This window comes from Monodelphis domestica, chromosome 3 (assembly GCF_027887165.1).
Source record: "Monodelphis domestica isolate mMonDom1 chromosome 3, mMonDom1.pri, whole genome shotgun sequence".
NCBI lineage: Eukaryota > Metazoa > Chordata > Mammalia > Didelphimorphia > Didelphidae > Monodelphis > Monodelphis domestica.
Window position 1 is genome coordinate 55,078,893 of NC_077229.1, and position 16,457 is coordinate 55,095,349.

Consider the following 16,457-nt stretch of genomic DNA (forward strand, 5'->3'; position numbering starts at 1 on the left):
TTCACATACTTTCATCAAGAATGCTCTGTATGTACATGACAATAGCAGTAGTGGAATTGTAAAGATGGGGAAAGTAGGCGTTTGGAATGGTAAATATTTTCTTGGCCTCCTTTTTTGGTAATAAGGTGTAAAACTTTTTTAGCAAGCCTTTTGGTAACTCCTCTCCTTCAGATTCTTTGAGAATTGATCATCCATGCCTTCAGAATTATCCTATCCATCACATCATCTTTTTTTTTCTTAATCTGACTTAATGACATTGAAGATGACAAAGGTGAGAAGAGCAACATTTGCTTCTTTGTCATGTATTTTAGAATCTGCATGATGTTGAACTGAAATGTGATGACTCTATTTTCTTCAATTTTCTTTCATTATCAAAAAGAATTAATGAGAAAAATCCTTGCAGAACTCTACTTCTCTTTAGTCCATTGTACTTCTGCTTGTTTTGTCTTAAAATGCCCTTGGGATGTCTTTGCTCAGTTGCCAAGCATTCTGTAAATTTTCCCTTTTAGTGCTATTTTATCAAATGATGCTGCTCACTTTCTTCTACTGTTCTCCTCTGTAAATCTTCCAAATGACTTTATACTCACAACCATAGTTGCCCTTGGCTGTTATTTCTCTCCTCCTGGCAAGGGGATCAAACGTTTGTCTAAGCTCTTTTGATCTCTGCCTTGTGACAATTGATTTACATTAGTTAAACATCATCAGGCCATGGTCATAGTCTGATGCTTTTTTAAATCATTTCTCTTTTTTTCAGATTCAGCAGATCATTTAAATATATTATTGAATTGCCTTATTTTGCTACATCTTTTCATTTTTATTCCAATTTGGTATTGATTTTTTTTGTTCTAACAAGTCAGTTTTCTGACTGTATATGGAATGATTTGAAAATGATTCTAATATCATTTAGCAGCCAAATCCTGTCTTTTAATTGGTAATCTCTTTCTTTTTTGGTGATATTTGGTCTTTTCCTTCTCCAGTGTCTCCTAATGCTTCTCAGAAAAAATATTAATAAAATAAAGGCATGAGCCTTCTGCCATTTGTTTCTTAATGCTAAACTATATTTTCCTATCTTCCCAATGTCACCTTTGCTCCCTTTTGCATTGAAGTCATTCAATATTGAAGTGTATGTCTATAATTTTTTAACATAACCAATGTGTGGATTTATTCTGCTTGAGTTTGTTTTTGTTAGAAGGAAGAGACTTTTAAAGTTTGGGAGGGACTAGTGCTAATGATCCAAAAAAATAAATAAATAAAAAGAGAAAAGGTAATTCGGTCTGGCTCAGAGCAACTTTTCCATCATGGGTGAACCTGACCATTGTTCTACCTCTGGTAGAGCCTTCCAGAATTTAGGTTCAATGTCAACAAAGCATCAGAGTTGGACTTTTAGAACCATTTCTGTTAAAATTGCTTTATAGTTGTCTTCATATATATATATATATATATATATATATATTTGTCATATATATATATTTGGTGCCTAGGTTTTTAATGCATTTTATCATTAATAGCACCCCTCTCCAATTTTTTGTGTTTTTTTCTTAGTGATAGAGAATTGTTGATTTTTGTGCATATATAGGTAAGTATTTACTTACCTATATATACATATATATATATATATATATATATATATATATATATACTATATCACTAGTAGTAGGTTGCTATTTGCTAAAGTCATTGATTATAGAAGGCAATTTTTATTTTGTCTGACAGGATGAATATTTGTCCAGGTTTCATTACCTCTATTCTTCAGTATGAGAATGACATTATGCTGTGCACTGATGTAAGTCATAAAATTGTCCGAAAGGATACTGTCTTAGACTTAATAAATGACTTTCAGAGGTCTTGGAAATCCACATCCCAAGAAGGCATTATGTCAGAAATACTAGGACAGATTGTTTATACCAAGTAAGTCTTTCTGCTTTATTTTCCCAATTTAAAAAAAAACTATATGCAAATTGCCCAGGCTAAGCCTGGGTAAAATGCATCACAGAAGTTCTCAAAGTAGGAGAAGTTATTAGAAGCATAGCAAGAGAGGAGGGAAGAAATGATGATTGTCCCCCTTTCTCTTCCTCGGGATTGTTGCTTGTATGTGAGTCAACAACCCAAAGGAAAATGGTCCCATTGTGGGAAGGTCATTTATTCCCCTCCCATAGAGTTGTTAATTCCCAAATAGGTGCTTTGTTGTATCTAGGACATAGCTATTCCTGAATCTTCTGCCCCATTACTAGTTCTATTAAATATGTATATTTAGACCTCATTTTGGGAATTGTACAAATTTTAGTTTTAGCAACTAGATATTACAGTTTCACCATTAATCACTCATTACCCCCAGACCCACCTAGATAAGACTGTTAGAAGAATCAGTAAGCTGCTATTTATTTTTCCAATTATTATTTTATATTGTGCTATTTCTGAATTATAAATCTCCAAATATATTCTTTCAACAGACACAATAATAGGACATACAGAATTGATAGCATTGACTGGGAGCAGAATCCAAGAAGCACCTTTAAAAAAGATGGCTCTGATATCAGCTTCTTAGACTACTATAAAGAGGTAGAAAATTAACTTTCAAGATTTCATTCTCTATTCTGAAATATTTTGATTTTAGCAGAATTTCCATAAAAGTATCATTTTCCCTAAGGTCAGCAGTTACCTATAGACAAGTAATACTTTAGAAGTCACTTTTATAAATATAATTTTGTAGGTTTGGATACCAACTATTTTTAATGCATTATATTCAATTGGCTTTGCTTTAAATGCCTCTGCTATATGGTACTATGTCATATGCTATTCTGGAACATTTGTTTCCTGTTCTCTCAAGCATTATTGTCTTCAGATGAATTCTGAGAGATAATGTAAAATAGTGTTTAAAGAACTGGCCTTGAAACCAGGGAGATCTAGTTTTGAAACCTATCTTTCACACATTGGCTGTGTGAATCTGGGCAAGTCATTTAACTGCTCAGTGTGCCAGGCAATTGTCTGTGATGAAGTTAGAGTTGGTTGAAGCAGTTTCCTCACCTGGGAATTTGTAATCCAGATGAAATCACAGGTCCTATCCATAGCACTACCCTTTAGGTGAATTATACAGTGAATAAACAAGTGGATGACAGACATGGAGACAGATGGCTGGAGAATCTGATGCTGTGCTATATTTTTCTGGTGGTGGCTTAAGAAGTGGTAATAAGACAGCTGTGCCTGAGTGAAGCAGTGCCTGTGAAAGCTCTCCTCTTTAGAATGCCTTGCCACACAGTGAAAAATACACCAACTTTTAAGTCAGAGGATCTAGGTTCAAATCCTGTCTCTAATTCTTTTCCCATGAGGCACTTAACATTTCCTTGTCTCATTTTCCTTATTTACAAAATGAAAAGGTTGAATTAGATTACCTTTACAGTCTCTTTTTTTAAACTTCTTTCCTTTTTACTTTGTTCTTTTTATTTTCCCAATTTCATGTAATAATCATTTTAAACATATTTCCCAAATTATAAGATAACAAACCATCTCCTTCCTTCCCTCCCTCCCCTCCAAGATGGTAAGCAATTTGATCTGGGCCATACATGTGTAATCATGCAAAATATACTTCCATTATTGGTCAGTGTTATAAGAGCCCACTCATACAAAACTAAAACCCCAAAATAAAAAGATAAATACATTGATGTGAAAGACAGGATGATTTGTTTGGCATCCATTTGACTCCAACAGTTCTTTCTCCAGAGGTGGATAGCATCCCCATCTTGGTTCTGCTCCTTTCACTTTTTCTTAGGGAGTTCTTTGATGGCTTGTTCAATTTCTTTTTCTGATATGGGGTCATATAAGTATTCTATTTCTTCTTCTGTTAGTCTAGGCAATTTATATTTTTGTAAATATTCATCCATATCACCTAGATTGCCATATAGTTTGACAAAATAGTTTTTAATGATTGCCTTAATTTCCTTTTCATTAGAGGCAAAGTCTCCCTTTTCATCTTGGATACTGTCATTTTGGTTTTCTTTCCTTTTTTCTTTCAATTTCTATTTCACTCTCTTGTTCAAGACTATCAGGGCAGTTTTCTTTGATAATTTCTTGTTTTATGATGTCCAGGCCTTTTTTTTTTCTTTATCATGTCTTTCAAGTAGTCCAACAATTCTTAAATTATCTCTTCTGGATCCATTTTCTAGGTCAGTTGTTTCTTTAATGAGGTATATTTCACATTTTCTTCTTTTTTTCCTTTCTTTTGATTTTGTTTTATTATTTCTTGATGTTTCATGAAGTCTTTAGCTTCTAGTTGCACAATTCTAATTTTTAAGGAATTATTTCCTTCCAAGAACTTTTGAAACTCTTTTTATCTTTGGCCAATTCTGCTATTATTTTCTTCTTAGATTACTTTCATTTCTCTTCCCCATTTTTCTTCCACCTCTCTTAATTGATTTTTGAAATCATTTTTAAGCTCTTTTATAGTCTGAGACCAATTCATATTTTTCTTTGAAGTTTTGCATGTGTTTGCTTTGCTTTTACTGTCCCCTTCTACATCTGTACCTTGCTTTTGTTTCCATAAACGTTTTCTTAGCTAGTTTTTTTATGTTTGCTCATTTTCCCAGTTTTTTTTTAATTTTCACTTTTATCTTAAAGGTATGCTCTGTTCTCAGGGTAGAGGAGCACTCTCTTAAACTTCAGTTTTTCCTTTTAACTACCCTTAGCTCTATTTCTGTGTTTCTGCAAGTTTCAGTTTTTTCCCAAGGTGATTTGATGGCCTGTGGGTTGGAATATACTCTGTGCTGGGGCTCAGAGTCTAGCCTTGGGCAGGGACTTTTGGTCTCACTCTGAGTGAGAGCAGGTAAGGCACACTGTGGATTGTCTTAGGAGGAATAGGGTTATTTTCTAGTTATTTTATGAATATGACTGATTATGTTTATAGTCTTATTTACATTGACTTAACACTTCATTACTGGGATAAATCTAACTTTGTCATTATGTATAATCATTCTATATGTTCTTGTAGCCTATTTGCTAAATTATATTTAAAATTTTCACACCAGTGTTCATTAGTGATACTATTCAGTAGTATTTTTTCTTCTGCTTTGTGTCTCTCTAGGTAACATGACTGTATTTGTAGCATAGAGATTGGAAGGACTCCTTCATTGCCCATTATTGCCAACAATTAATATAATATTGGAATTGTTCTTTGAATATTTGATAGAATTCATTTATAAATCTATTTGTTCTCTAAGTCTTTTTCCCCATTGGGAATTACTTTATGGCTTGTCTGATATTGGTTTGTTTATTTCTTTTGTTAATGAGTATTGTATACTTTTATGAGTATTCATCTACTTCCTCTCAGTTATCAGCTTAATCATCATATTGTATGATATGATACAGCATCATTCCATAAACACTGACCAGCAGCTGAGCTGCCCAAGGAAGAACAAAACCTGCATCTTTTTGTAACCATTTCTTCCCTACACCTCTAATCAATATATCTGTGCAGGATCAAAAAAAATTCTGATGGTATGTGGTTTCCTCTTCAGTTTGTTGTGAATTTTCCCTGCATCGAACACATTGCCTGACATATAGAAGGCATGTAATGAAATACTTGCTGATGGGTTAATTTAATTGGTTTGGAGACTTCATATACAAGTAATAAAATTATTAATTCCACCTATATTAGTAAGAAACAATTACTGAGTATTCCAAAATATCCTTGCTCTACCACCAACCAGTATTATATCTTTAGGCAAGTCTGTCTTTCTTAGCCTGAATTTATTCATTTATAAAATATTAGTTTCAAGTAAATGGCCTTTGAGACTCCTTCCATATTTAAACCTGTGTTTCTTTTGGCAATGAGAGTTCTAGGGGTGGGAAGAGATCACTAGAGTACCTACAATCCATAATACCATTCCAAAGCATTTTCAAGTTCTCCCAAATGTTACAAGGGAATCACTTTAAAAGACTGATATATATTAATTTAAGGTCGCCAAGGAATCAGCTATGTAATTCCTAAATGAAAAACTCAAGTCAGCCGTCAGCCTTTTTTGGGGTTTAATTACAATAGGAGCAAGAAAGGAATTAGAGATATATATAGAGAGAGAAAGGGGAGAGAAGGGAATAGGGCTTAAATACCCCTTCTGTTTAGGCTGGGCCAAAAGGCCCAAGCCCTTAGATAGCTGGGGCAAAGAAAAGAGATCAGTCCCTATTACTCACGTGTCCAAAATGGAGAAACAGTCTCAGAGGCCCCCACCTTCAGCTTCCTTCAGAGCAAGCTTCCTCAGAGCCCAGGAACCACCGACCAAAAACTCCACAACCACCTCCCGAGTCTCCAGACCCTCCTATCTTTAAGGAAACCATCCAAGTTGCCTCCCCTCAGTCCTCACATCTACCAATCACTCTTCATCAATTTCCCTGTCAATGGAGGCTCTCGCTTAACCCAGGACCGCCCAGAGGTTTCTGGCTTTTTGCACATGTCTGTTGAAGGTCATATTTTCCAATGATTAAATCTATACTCCTTTGTTACAGCCCTTTCTAAATCCTGTTAACTTGAGTATGGTAGAGATTGGAATAATTAAATTTTGATCTAGGCTGCAGCCCTTACTCAATCTTATTAGGACTGAATAGGGTGGAGTATCTCCATTGTATCAATTCTAAAATCAATCAAGACTCAAAGAAATTCCTGTTCTATGCTCAAGCATAGGTCAAAGTCCTTTCCATTGTTCAGCAAAGGGTTTCTGTCCTAAAGTACTCTTAAGAAGGGAAGAGAAGGAACCTCCCATGCCAATGGGGTTCCCATTCCAATAGACAATCAGTAAGAAATTTTCCAAGTATGAAATATCCCAATGGTGAAATTTTCAACAATTATAAGTCTAAGGAAATTTGAGGTTTACAATCCCCCCTGATGATCATTGGGAGACTAGTCTCCCCATTGATCATTTAACATAATCATTTTGTAGTTCTAAATTCACTTCTAACTAAAGATATACACAATATTCAATTTTCTAAGAGAAATTAGAATAGTGAGAGAGGAAATAGAAAAGAAAAGAAAGCAAAACCAATGTTTGCTAGGCGCATTGACAGAAAGCCAAATTAGGGGCAGTCCCTTTTGGCATAAATGTTACAATAAATGTTCAATCAAAAGTTCAGTCCAATCAATCACATCCAAAGTTCATTCTTGATCTTCTTGATGAAGTGTAGGTTTTTGGCATCTTTCTGCAACAGTTCATTCTCTGGATATAAAAGTTTCAAGCTTCTTTCTTGAAGATCTTTTTCTCGAACAAAATCAAAATCTTTGAAAATTTTTTATAACAGTAAAATCTTAAACAAAAGTCTTGGATTTTTATAAAAATAAAATCTCAAACAAAAAAATTCAAAAATTCTTAGATTTTAAATTAAAATACAATCCCCCCTGAAGTAAGTATTAAAAAAAAATTATCAAGTTTAGCTCAGAATGCAATGTTCAGTTATGGGGGTGTATGTGTCAATTATCAAAAGAATAGAAAAATAATCAAAAACATAAGAAAAATTCAAAATAGACCTTGTATAGGTCCAGTTTAAAGTAATTTCTATCCCACAAGTATGTAGGACAGAATGCAGTAATATTTCACTTACCCATTTGTAGCCAAGACTACAGGAAGTTGCCATAATATAAGAAGAAAAGAATTAGAATTCTTTTTTTATGGGGAAATGTCATTCCCTTGTCTGATTTTTTTCCTTCAGAGATATAGGGAGCCAGCATGATAGTCAAGCTTTGTACTTGTTTGAGTACTTCAAAAGGAGTGTAGATACAAGGAAGTCCTACGACTTAAACATAAGTTAAGCGTCGCAACCTTGAGTCTCACTTTAATATTTCATGTGTGCTCTATTGGCACTATTCAGGTTTAGTCTGTGCTCCTTGTTTTTATCCCTTTTCCTGGAATCAGACACAAACATTAATCACAGTCCTATAATATTTTATCAATAAATGGCAGGTTCCCATAGTTTAAAGCTTTTAGGCATATATTGATATTATAGCAAGAGTATATATATTAACTTGTATTACTGTAGGGAAAAAAATATTAATATTAATTATGTGTACCTTCAGTACAAAAAATGAGAAAAAAATCAAATATTCTGATAAAAAAAATAAAAGAAAAGAAATAAGAAAAAATAAGAAAAAAAATCAGTAATTCAATATATTCTTGAGAGAAAAATATCCATTTGTCTATGGATTATTATCTCCAATTCTTATGATAAGATAGAGTCACAATTCATATGATAAGATAGAGTTAATCAGTCTCAGCAGAAGATGCTTTCTTCACATGTGAACAGTGAATCCAAGAGTCTCTTTCTCCAATCTTTATAGATGTTGGAGTAGTTAATAATATTTGGAATGGTCCTTCCCATGAAGGTTCAGTTGCTCCAGTTCGCTTGAAATTCTTGATATAAACTTTATCTCCTGGGTTCAGGTCATGCAGAGAAAAGTCTAATGGTCCAGCTTGTACTGCAGCTCCGGATTCATGAAGTTCACGTAGTTTGTGCTGTAACTCCTGTATATAGGAAGCAATAGTAATATCTCCCCCTAATAGCGATGTATAAGCCGGGGAGAAAGGCTTAGCCTGTATAGGCGGATGTCCAAAAAGCATCTCAAATGGTGAAATATGTAAGTCTCCTCTAGGCCTGCTTCTAAGATAAAATAGGGCCAGAGGGAGAATTTCAGGCCATTTTAAATGGGTCTCAGTGCATAATTTGCCAATCATAGTCTTAAGTTCTTTATTCATCCTCTCCACTTGGCCTGAGCTCTGGGGGTGATATGGAACATGGAATTTTGGAGTTATCCCCAAGCAAGAATATATTTGATTTAAGACAGAATCGGTAAAATGACTCCCTCTATCGGAGTCAATACGTGCTGGTAGGCCAAAACGAGGAATAATTTCTTTTAAAAGTATCTTTGCAACAAAATCTGCTGTGGCTCGGGTCGTAGGAAATGCTTCCGGCCATCTGGTTAGTTGATCTACAATTACTAGACAAAATTTATAACGTCCAGCCTTTGGCATTGTTATGAAATCTATCTGTAGGTGTTCAAAAGGTGTGTAAGCCAGAGGACGTCCCCCAAAGGCTTTTCCACGATATGCATGTTGGTTATATGCCTGGCAAATAGGGCAGGCTGAACATACTTTAGAGGCTACAGTAGTTATACCAGGGGCTATCCATACTCTCTTGACAGAGTCCACGATGCCCTGGGTGCCAAAATGACCATTTTTATGAATAGATTGGCAAATTTGGTTATAGAAACTTCTAGGGAGCAGGGGTTTTCCTTCAGGTGATACCCATACTCCATTAATTTGTTTTGCTTTAAATTTTTGTTTCCATTTTTCCACTTCCTTTTCATTATAGGAGAGTGATAAATTTAAATTATCAGTGGTTGTTAATGTTAAAATTAATCCAGGTCCTTCTATGGCTGCTAGTTTTGCAGCGGCATCTGCTTGGTCATTTCCTCTAGAGACAGGGTCAGAGCCACCTGTATGGGCAGAGCAATGAACTACAGCTAGGGCTTTAGGCAGTTTGAGAGCAGAAAGAACTTCATTAATAATTTCTGCATTAGCTATGGATTTTCCAGCTGAGGTTAAAAATCCTCTTTGGAGCCATAGCATCCCGACTGAGTGACAAATGCCGAAAGCATATCTAGAATCTGTATAAATTGTTGCCTTTTTATCCTTGGCAATTATACAAGCTTGTTTTAGAGCTATGAGTTCTGCTCCTTGAGCGCTAATGTTAGAAGGTAGTGAAGCTGACCATTCAGTGGCAAATTCTGAGACTACGGCAGCTCCAGTGTAACGTATACCATCCCTCATAAAAGAGGAACCATCGGTAAATAAAATCAGATCTGCATTGTCTAAGGGAGTGTCCAAGAGATTATCTCGAGGCTTTTCTGCCATGGACACTAATGTTTCACAGTTATGTAGTGGTTCTCCTGAAGTGGGTAAATCTGGAAGCAAGGTGGCAGGGTTAAGAGTTGAACAGCGTTTCAAGGTAATATTTTCACTATTTAATAAGGTTATTTCATACCTTGTAATTCTCTGATCCGAGAATGCCTGTGTTCTATGTTTTACCAATAATGCTTCAATCTCATGTGGGCACATTATTGTTAATGGACATCCCAATACTAAATCAACGGTTTTTGTTACTAGTAAGGCTGTAGCAGCTACTCCTCTAAGGCATGGTGGTGCTCCTGCTGCTACTGGGTCTAGTTGGGCAGAATAATAAGCAATTGGGCGCTGAGAAGGTCCCAAAGTCTGAGTTAACACACCAGAGGCTACTCCTCTTCGCTCATGCACATATAAAGTAAATGGCTTGTTGTAATCTGGGATGCCTAGAGCAGGGGCAGACATGATAGCCTTTTTCAGATCTGTTAGAGCTGACAAGTGTTCAGGCTCTAATTTGAGGGGTTCAGGAACCGAATCCTTTGTTAATGCTATAAGGGGTTTAGTGATTTCCCCATAGCATGGAATCCATTGTCTACAAAACCCTGTTGCTCCTAAAATTGCTCTCAGCTGTTTCTTAGTGGTAGGAGCACTCAATTTTTGAATGTTCTCAATTCGTTTTGGAGAAATATAACGAGCACCCGCAGTCAAGATGAATCCCAAATATTCTACTTTTTGGAGACACCATTGAACTTTATCCTTAGAGATTTTATGTCCTCTTTTGTGCAATTCCAAAAGAAGGTGTTTGCTATCTTCTTGACATGTTTCTGCATCTGTTGAAGCCAAGAGTAGATCATCTACATATTTGATTAATTTGCTATTTTTAAATGTTATATTGTCTGTGTCTTGGCTCAAAATTTGCTCAAATAAGCTCGGACTTTCGACATAACCCTGTGGCAGCCGACACCAGGTATATTGTGAGCCCTTCCAGGTGAAAGCAAAAATATGCCTGGAGTTTTCATGTATTGGTATGGAAAAGAAAGCTGAACACAAGTCTACTACTGTAAAGTATGTAGCTGTGCTAGGAATAGATGAAATAATAGTATGTATGTTAGAAACTACGGAGTGTCTCTTTATAACGTGATTATTCACTGCCCTTAGATCCTGTACGAATCTATAGATGTGTTTGCCATCGGGTCCTTTTTTTGGTTTTTTAATTGGCAGGATGGGCGTGTTGTATTCAGATTTGCAAGGGATTATTATTCCCTGTTCTATTAATGAGTTAATAACTGGTGTAATACCCTCAATTGCCTCCTTTGAGAGGGGATACTGAGGGATAGAAGGAGGTGGGCTAGATTTAGTTTTTATCTGCACAGGAACAGCAGATTTGAGTAAGCCTACGTCAGAAGAAGATGTGGCCCAAAGAGACTCCGGTATATCTTTAGGTATTTCAAAAATGGAAGGTTCTTTTGCCTCCTGGTTTTCAGAGAGAAGTACAGGGAGTAAATTTAAAGATTCCTCTGGTACTTCTAATGATAATGAGCCATCTGGGGAGCAGGTTATTGTGGCTCTGAGTTTGCATAGAAGGTCCCTCCCCAGCAAATTTAAAGGGGAGTCAGGCATCAAAAGGAAGGAGTGTTGTACCTCTAGGGGTCCTACAGACACCATTCTAGGAGGAAGTCTTTTAACTCTTTGGGTTATTCCTGATACTCCCATTACATTCTCTGAGCCAATAGAATAACATTGTAAATCAGGTGTTCTCTTTAATACAGACCAGGAAGCTCCGGTGTCTAATAGACAATCATAATAAGTGTTACCCACTTTTAAGGTAACATGGGGTTCATTAGTATGGGGAGGGCAGTGGATAGGGACAACGGGTAGTAGGACATCAGGGTCTGGGAAATCAAAGGTTGTATCCTCTGATTCCTGTGCCCCAGCCCCCCCCGGGCACCATCATTGTGTTTGGGATATTCCTTGGGCACCCCCCTGAAGGGCACCTCTCTGAGGGTCATTAGTACCTCGAGTAATTTTTGGACGAGCGCCATTTCTCATATATTGTTGAGTATTATCATTAAAATTTTCTTCAATTTGAGCATTGTCATTAAATTCCCAATTCCTATTTCTATAATTCTGGTTTCTAAAGTTCTTATTTCTATATTCATTATAGTTATTTCCATAGTCATTATTATAATTTCTAGAATTCTGATTTCTATAACCATTATCATAATTTCTATAGTTATTATTTCTAAAACCATTATTAAACTGTGTATTCCTTCCAAACATCTTAAGAAAGGTTCTACATTCCATCATTTTGTGGCCCTTCTTCTCACAGAAGTGGCAAGTAATGGATTGATAATTGGATTTCTGGAGAGGGGCAATTGTCGTTGGTTCATTATCATGCCCACTTTCTAATTTAGTTATCCTATCTATTACACATCTCATTTTTTTCTTCATTTCCTCCATGTCATCATTATTCTCTTTCTCCTTTTCTTCGTTTCCCTTAAAAATATATATAGCTGTTTTTCGCAATTCTTCAAGGTCCATATCTGACCATCTTGGGCATTGTGTTTTAAAATAATTTTTAATTACTTTGCATGAATTATTTACAAAGATTCTTCTAACTTGTCTTAAACTATTCTCTTTATTTAAGTCCCAATCTAAGTATCTGTCCCCAAACTCGATAATTCTGTCCATAAATCTGGAGGGTGTTTCGTTTTCCTTTTGCTTAATTTTTTCCAGTTCCATCCACTTATCTGTACTGTCCGCACATTCCTTCATGGCCGTGAGGATGGCCTCTCTACAACGGTATAGTTGTAGATAGTCCTCAGGATTATTATAGTCCCATTCGGGATCCTGAGATGGCCAATGTGCTGCATTACGCCCCCGGGTTTTGTTGACATGAGCAATTATTTTATTTTTTTCACGTTCACTTAAAAAAGCCTGTAGTAAGCTCTCAACGTCCTTGTAAGACGGATTATATTGAAAAAATATGTCTCCCATCTTTTTTGTTACTAGAAAAGGATCTTGTTCATATGTGGGGATATTTCGTGTAAATTCATTTATTTCTTGGGGAGTAAACGGTATCCTATGTCTTAAAGTCACCACATCCCCATTTCGTCCTATTTCAGGTACTTCTCTTAGAGGAAACAGGCCTCTAGTTGAATTTTGCACCTGTGGGTCAGTTTGACAAGGACAGGTTTCTCTAGGAGGACAAGATCTCCCTTGCATTGGAATTTGGTTTTCTGTAGGAGAAGGAACATGAGAAGCTGGGATTGCAGGGGAAGGGTTTTGGGGATTAAATTCAGACAAGATTTGCACTGCACGAGAGAAGCAGTCTGTTAACTGGGCTATAGGGAAGGTATTTTCCATCTCTATTTCAGGGAAGGAAATTTCCTCATTCAAAGGTTCAGAAACAGGTCTGTTTCTGGTAGAGTGGGTGTTTGCCCATTGATCCTGTAAGAAACATTTTAGATCTTCTAATTGGGCTTGCATTTTTTCCTCAATTTTTCCTATTTTATCTTCCATATCTCCCATTTTATCCTCAATATTTCCTATTTTATTCTCAATATTTCCTATTTTATTCTCAAGTTTTTCTATTTTATTCTCAATATTTCCTATTTTATCCTCAATTTTTTCTATTGTATCCTCAATTTTTTCTATTGTATCCTCAATTTTTTCTATTTTATCCTCAATATTTTCTATTTTATCCTCATTTTTTTCTATTTTATCCTCAACATTTTCTATTTTATCCTCAATATTTTCTATTTTATCCTCATTTTGTTTTATTTTATCCTCATTTTGTTTTATTTTATCCTCAATATTTTTTATTTTTTCATCTCTAAATATAGTATTGAGGAGTACAAAAATGACAGTACCTATTAATATAAAAATTTGGAGGTATCCTTCATTCCTCAATGCCCCTACTTCTTCAGCTGCCATATAATTGTCAAAGAATGTAGTACTCATTTTTATATGTATATTTTGTAATTTTACAAAACACGTGGGGAGCAGGGCAAAGCAACAAACTTTCCACAGGGTTTTTTTTTTTTTTTTTAATCCAGGAAGTTGTTCCTTAAGGGAAAGGATATTTAGAAACAGTTCTTCCAGCCAGGACTTTAGAGTCCTGTTGCTGAGATTTAAAAACAGCTGTTTTCTGTCTATCAGAGTCACACAGCTGGGAAGTATCTGAGGTCCGATTTGAACCCAGGACCTTCTGCCTCTAGGGATGGCTCTCAATCCGCTGAGCTACCCAGCTGTCCCTTAAGATTAAAGGGAAGAAAAAGAAAAAACTGCTGATTCCAATTTAACTTAAGGAGAAAAGAGAAAAAGTTTTTTATACTCACGTGTTCTAGCAGCTGTGTCTTTAAGCCAAGTTTTTTTTTTTTTTTTTAAAAAGGACTAAGTGGTGAAACAGTATAGTAAAAAGGCAAGGAAAAAGTTTTATTGAGAGGATTCTTTAGACTCCCGTGTGGTCAGCCACAATGTTACAAGGGAATCACTTTAAAAGACTGATATATATTAATTTAAGGTCGCCAAGGAATCAGCTATGTAATTCCTAAATGAAAAACTCAAGTCAGCCGTCAGCCTTTTTTGGGGTTTAATTACAATAGGAGCAAGAAAGGAATTAGAGATATATATAGAGAGAGAAAGGGGAGAGAAGGGAATAGGGCTTAAATACCCCTTCTGTTTAGGCTGGGCCAAAAGGCCCAAGCCCTTAGATAGCTGGGGCAAAGAAAAGAGATCAGTCCCTATTACTCACGTGTCCAAAATGGAGAAACAGTCTCAGAGGCCCCCACCTTCAGCTTCCTTCAGAGCAAGCTTCCTCAGAGCCCAGGAACCACCGACCAAAAACTCCACAACCACCTCCCGAGTCTCCAGACCCTCCTATCTTTAAGGAAACCATCCAAGTTGCCTCCCCTCAGTCCTCACATCTACCAATCACTCTTCATCAATTTCCCTGTCAATGGAGGCTCTCGCTTAACCCAGGACCGCCCAGAGGTTTCTGGCTTTTTGCACATGTCTGTTGAAGGTCATATTTTCCAATGATTAAATCTATACTCCTTTGTTACAGCCCTTTCTAAATCCTGTTAACTTGAGTATGGTAGAGATTGGAATAATTAAATTTTGATCTAGGCTGCAGCCCTTACTCAATCTTATTAGGACTGAATAGGGTGGAGTATCTCCATTGTATCAATTCTAAAATCAATCAAGACTCAAAGAAATTCCTGTTCTATGCTCAAGCATAGGTCAAAGTCCTTTCCATTGTTCAGCAAAGGGTTTCTGTCCTAAAGTACTCTTAAGAAGGGAAGAGAAGGAACCTCCCATGCCAATGGGGTTCCCATTCCAATAGACAATCAGTAAGAAATTTTCCAAGTATGAAATATCCCAATGGTGAAATTTTCAACAATTATAAGTCTAAGGAAATTTGAGGTTTACACAAATCAACAGTTTCTGATATCCATTCTTGACCTTAATAATAATAGTATCTAGCACTTACATAGTGATTTAAGATTCTGCCAACAACCCTGAGAATTACAGTTATCATTTCCATTTTGCAAAATAGGAAAGTGAGGCTGAGAAAGAATTGACAGTGAGAAAGGAGCTGAGGCAAAATTTATACTCACCTGCTCAGATCACATGGAGTTCTTTGCTTTATCCACTATTAAATGAAGTGACTGTTAATGATGATCATTTTTCTTCTACTCTTTTCTTATATAGCAATATGGGGCAAAAATTTCAGACTTGAGGCAACCAGTCTTGGTCAGCCTGCCCAAGCGGAAAAAAGGGCCTGATGGAAGACCCACAGGCCCTGCTCTGCTTGTTCCTGAACTCTGTAACCTCACAGGTAATGTATGATTTTCCTTTCTTTGGATGGAAGACAGAATTAATTATCCATTTCTTCTTATCTATCAATTCCACTTCTCTCCTTCATTTAATATCTCTTCCTTCAGGTGGTTTAGCCTCAGAGATCCTTAAGAATCTCTGCTTTAAACCACTTCTTGGCTCTTCACAAGAGCTATTTCTGCACCCCAATGTTCACAGTCAATTTAGCAAACATTCTTAACTCCTGATTTGAACACAAGATCCTGTGTCTTTATCCCAAAGGTCTAACCCAATCAATGCGAAAGAATGTTAATATTACCAGGAACATAGCTGAGCGTACAAGGTTGTCACCTAAAAGAAGATATGATGAGCTCAAAAAACTCATCGACAATATTCATAGGTGAGTTTCTTTATTCTGGGAGTTCACAATCTTTTCTGTGTCAAGGGCACCCTTTTGTGGCCTCTCTTTAGATGCGTAAAACAAAATTAAAAGGATTATGAGGAAACCAATTATATTAAAACATCCTGTTCTCAAAATACAAACCAAGCTCCCTCATATCTTAGGTTAAAAACCCCTACAAGCATAATAGATGAATATATTATCAGATCTTTGCTAACATAAATGCTCAGAAATGGTCAGATGAATCCAAACCCTAGTTTCCTTCAAAGTTCAACTCAATTATCACTTCTCACATGAGACCTTTCTGATTTCTAATCCCCTACCCCTCCACTGAAATGGCCTTATATGTATGTGTTGTATATATG

The 16,457-nt window shown here is 36.1% G+C and overlaps 1 protein-coding gene across 1 annotated transcript in view; it reads left to right on the forward strand.

The window, feature by feature from the left end:
- Window positions 1-16,457, forward strand: part of LOC100028902 (piwi-like protein 1) — a 72,917-nt gene that overhangs the window by 29,752 nt on the left and 26,708 nt on the right. Inside the window, exons 8-11 of the mRNA XM_056821918.1 lie at window positions 1,714-1,908; window positions 2,451-2,559; window positions 15,588-15,714; window positions 15,975-16,092. Coding sequence (XP_056677896.1) covers window positions 1,714-1,908; window positions 2,451-2,559; window positions 15,588-15,714; window positions 15,975-16,092 — 549 coding nt within the window. The remainder of the gene's footprint in view (window positions 1-1,713; window positions 1,909-2,450; window positions 2,560-15,587; window positions 15,715-15,974; window positions 16,093-16,457) is intronic.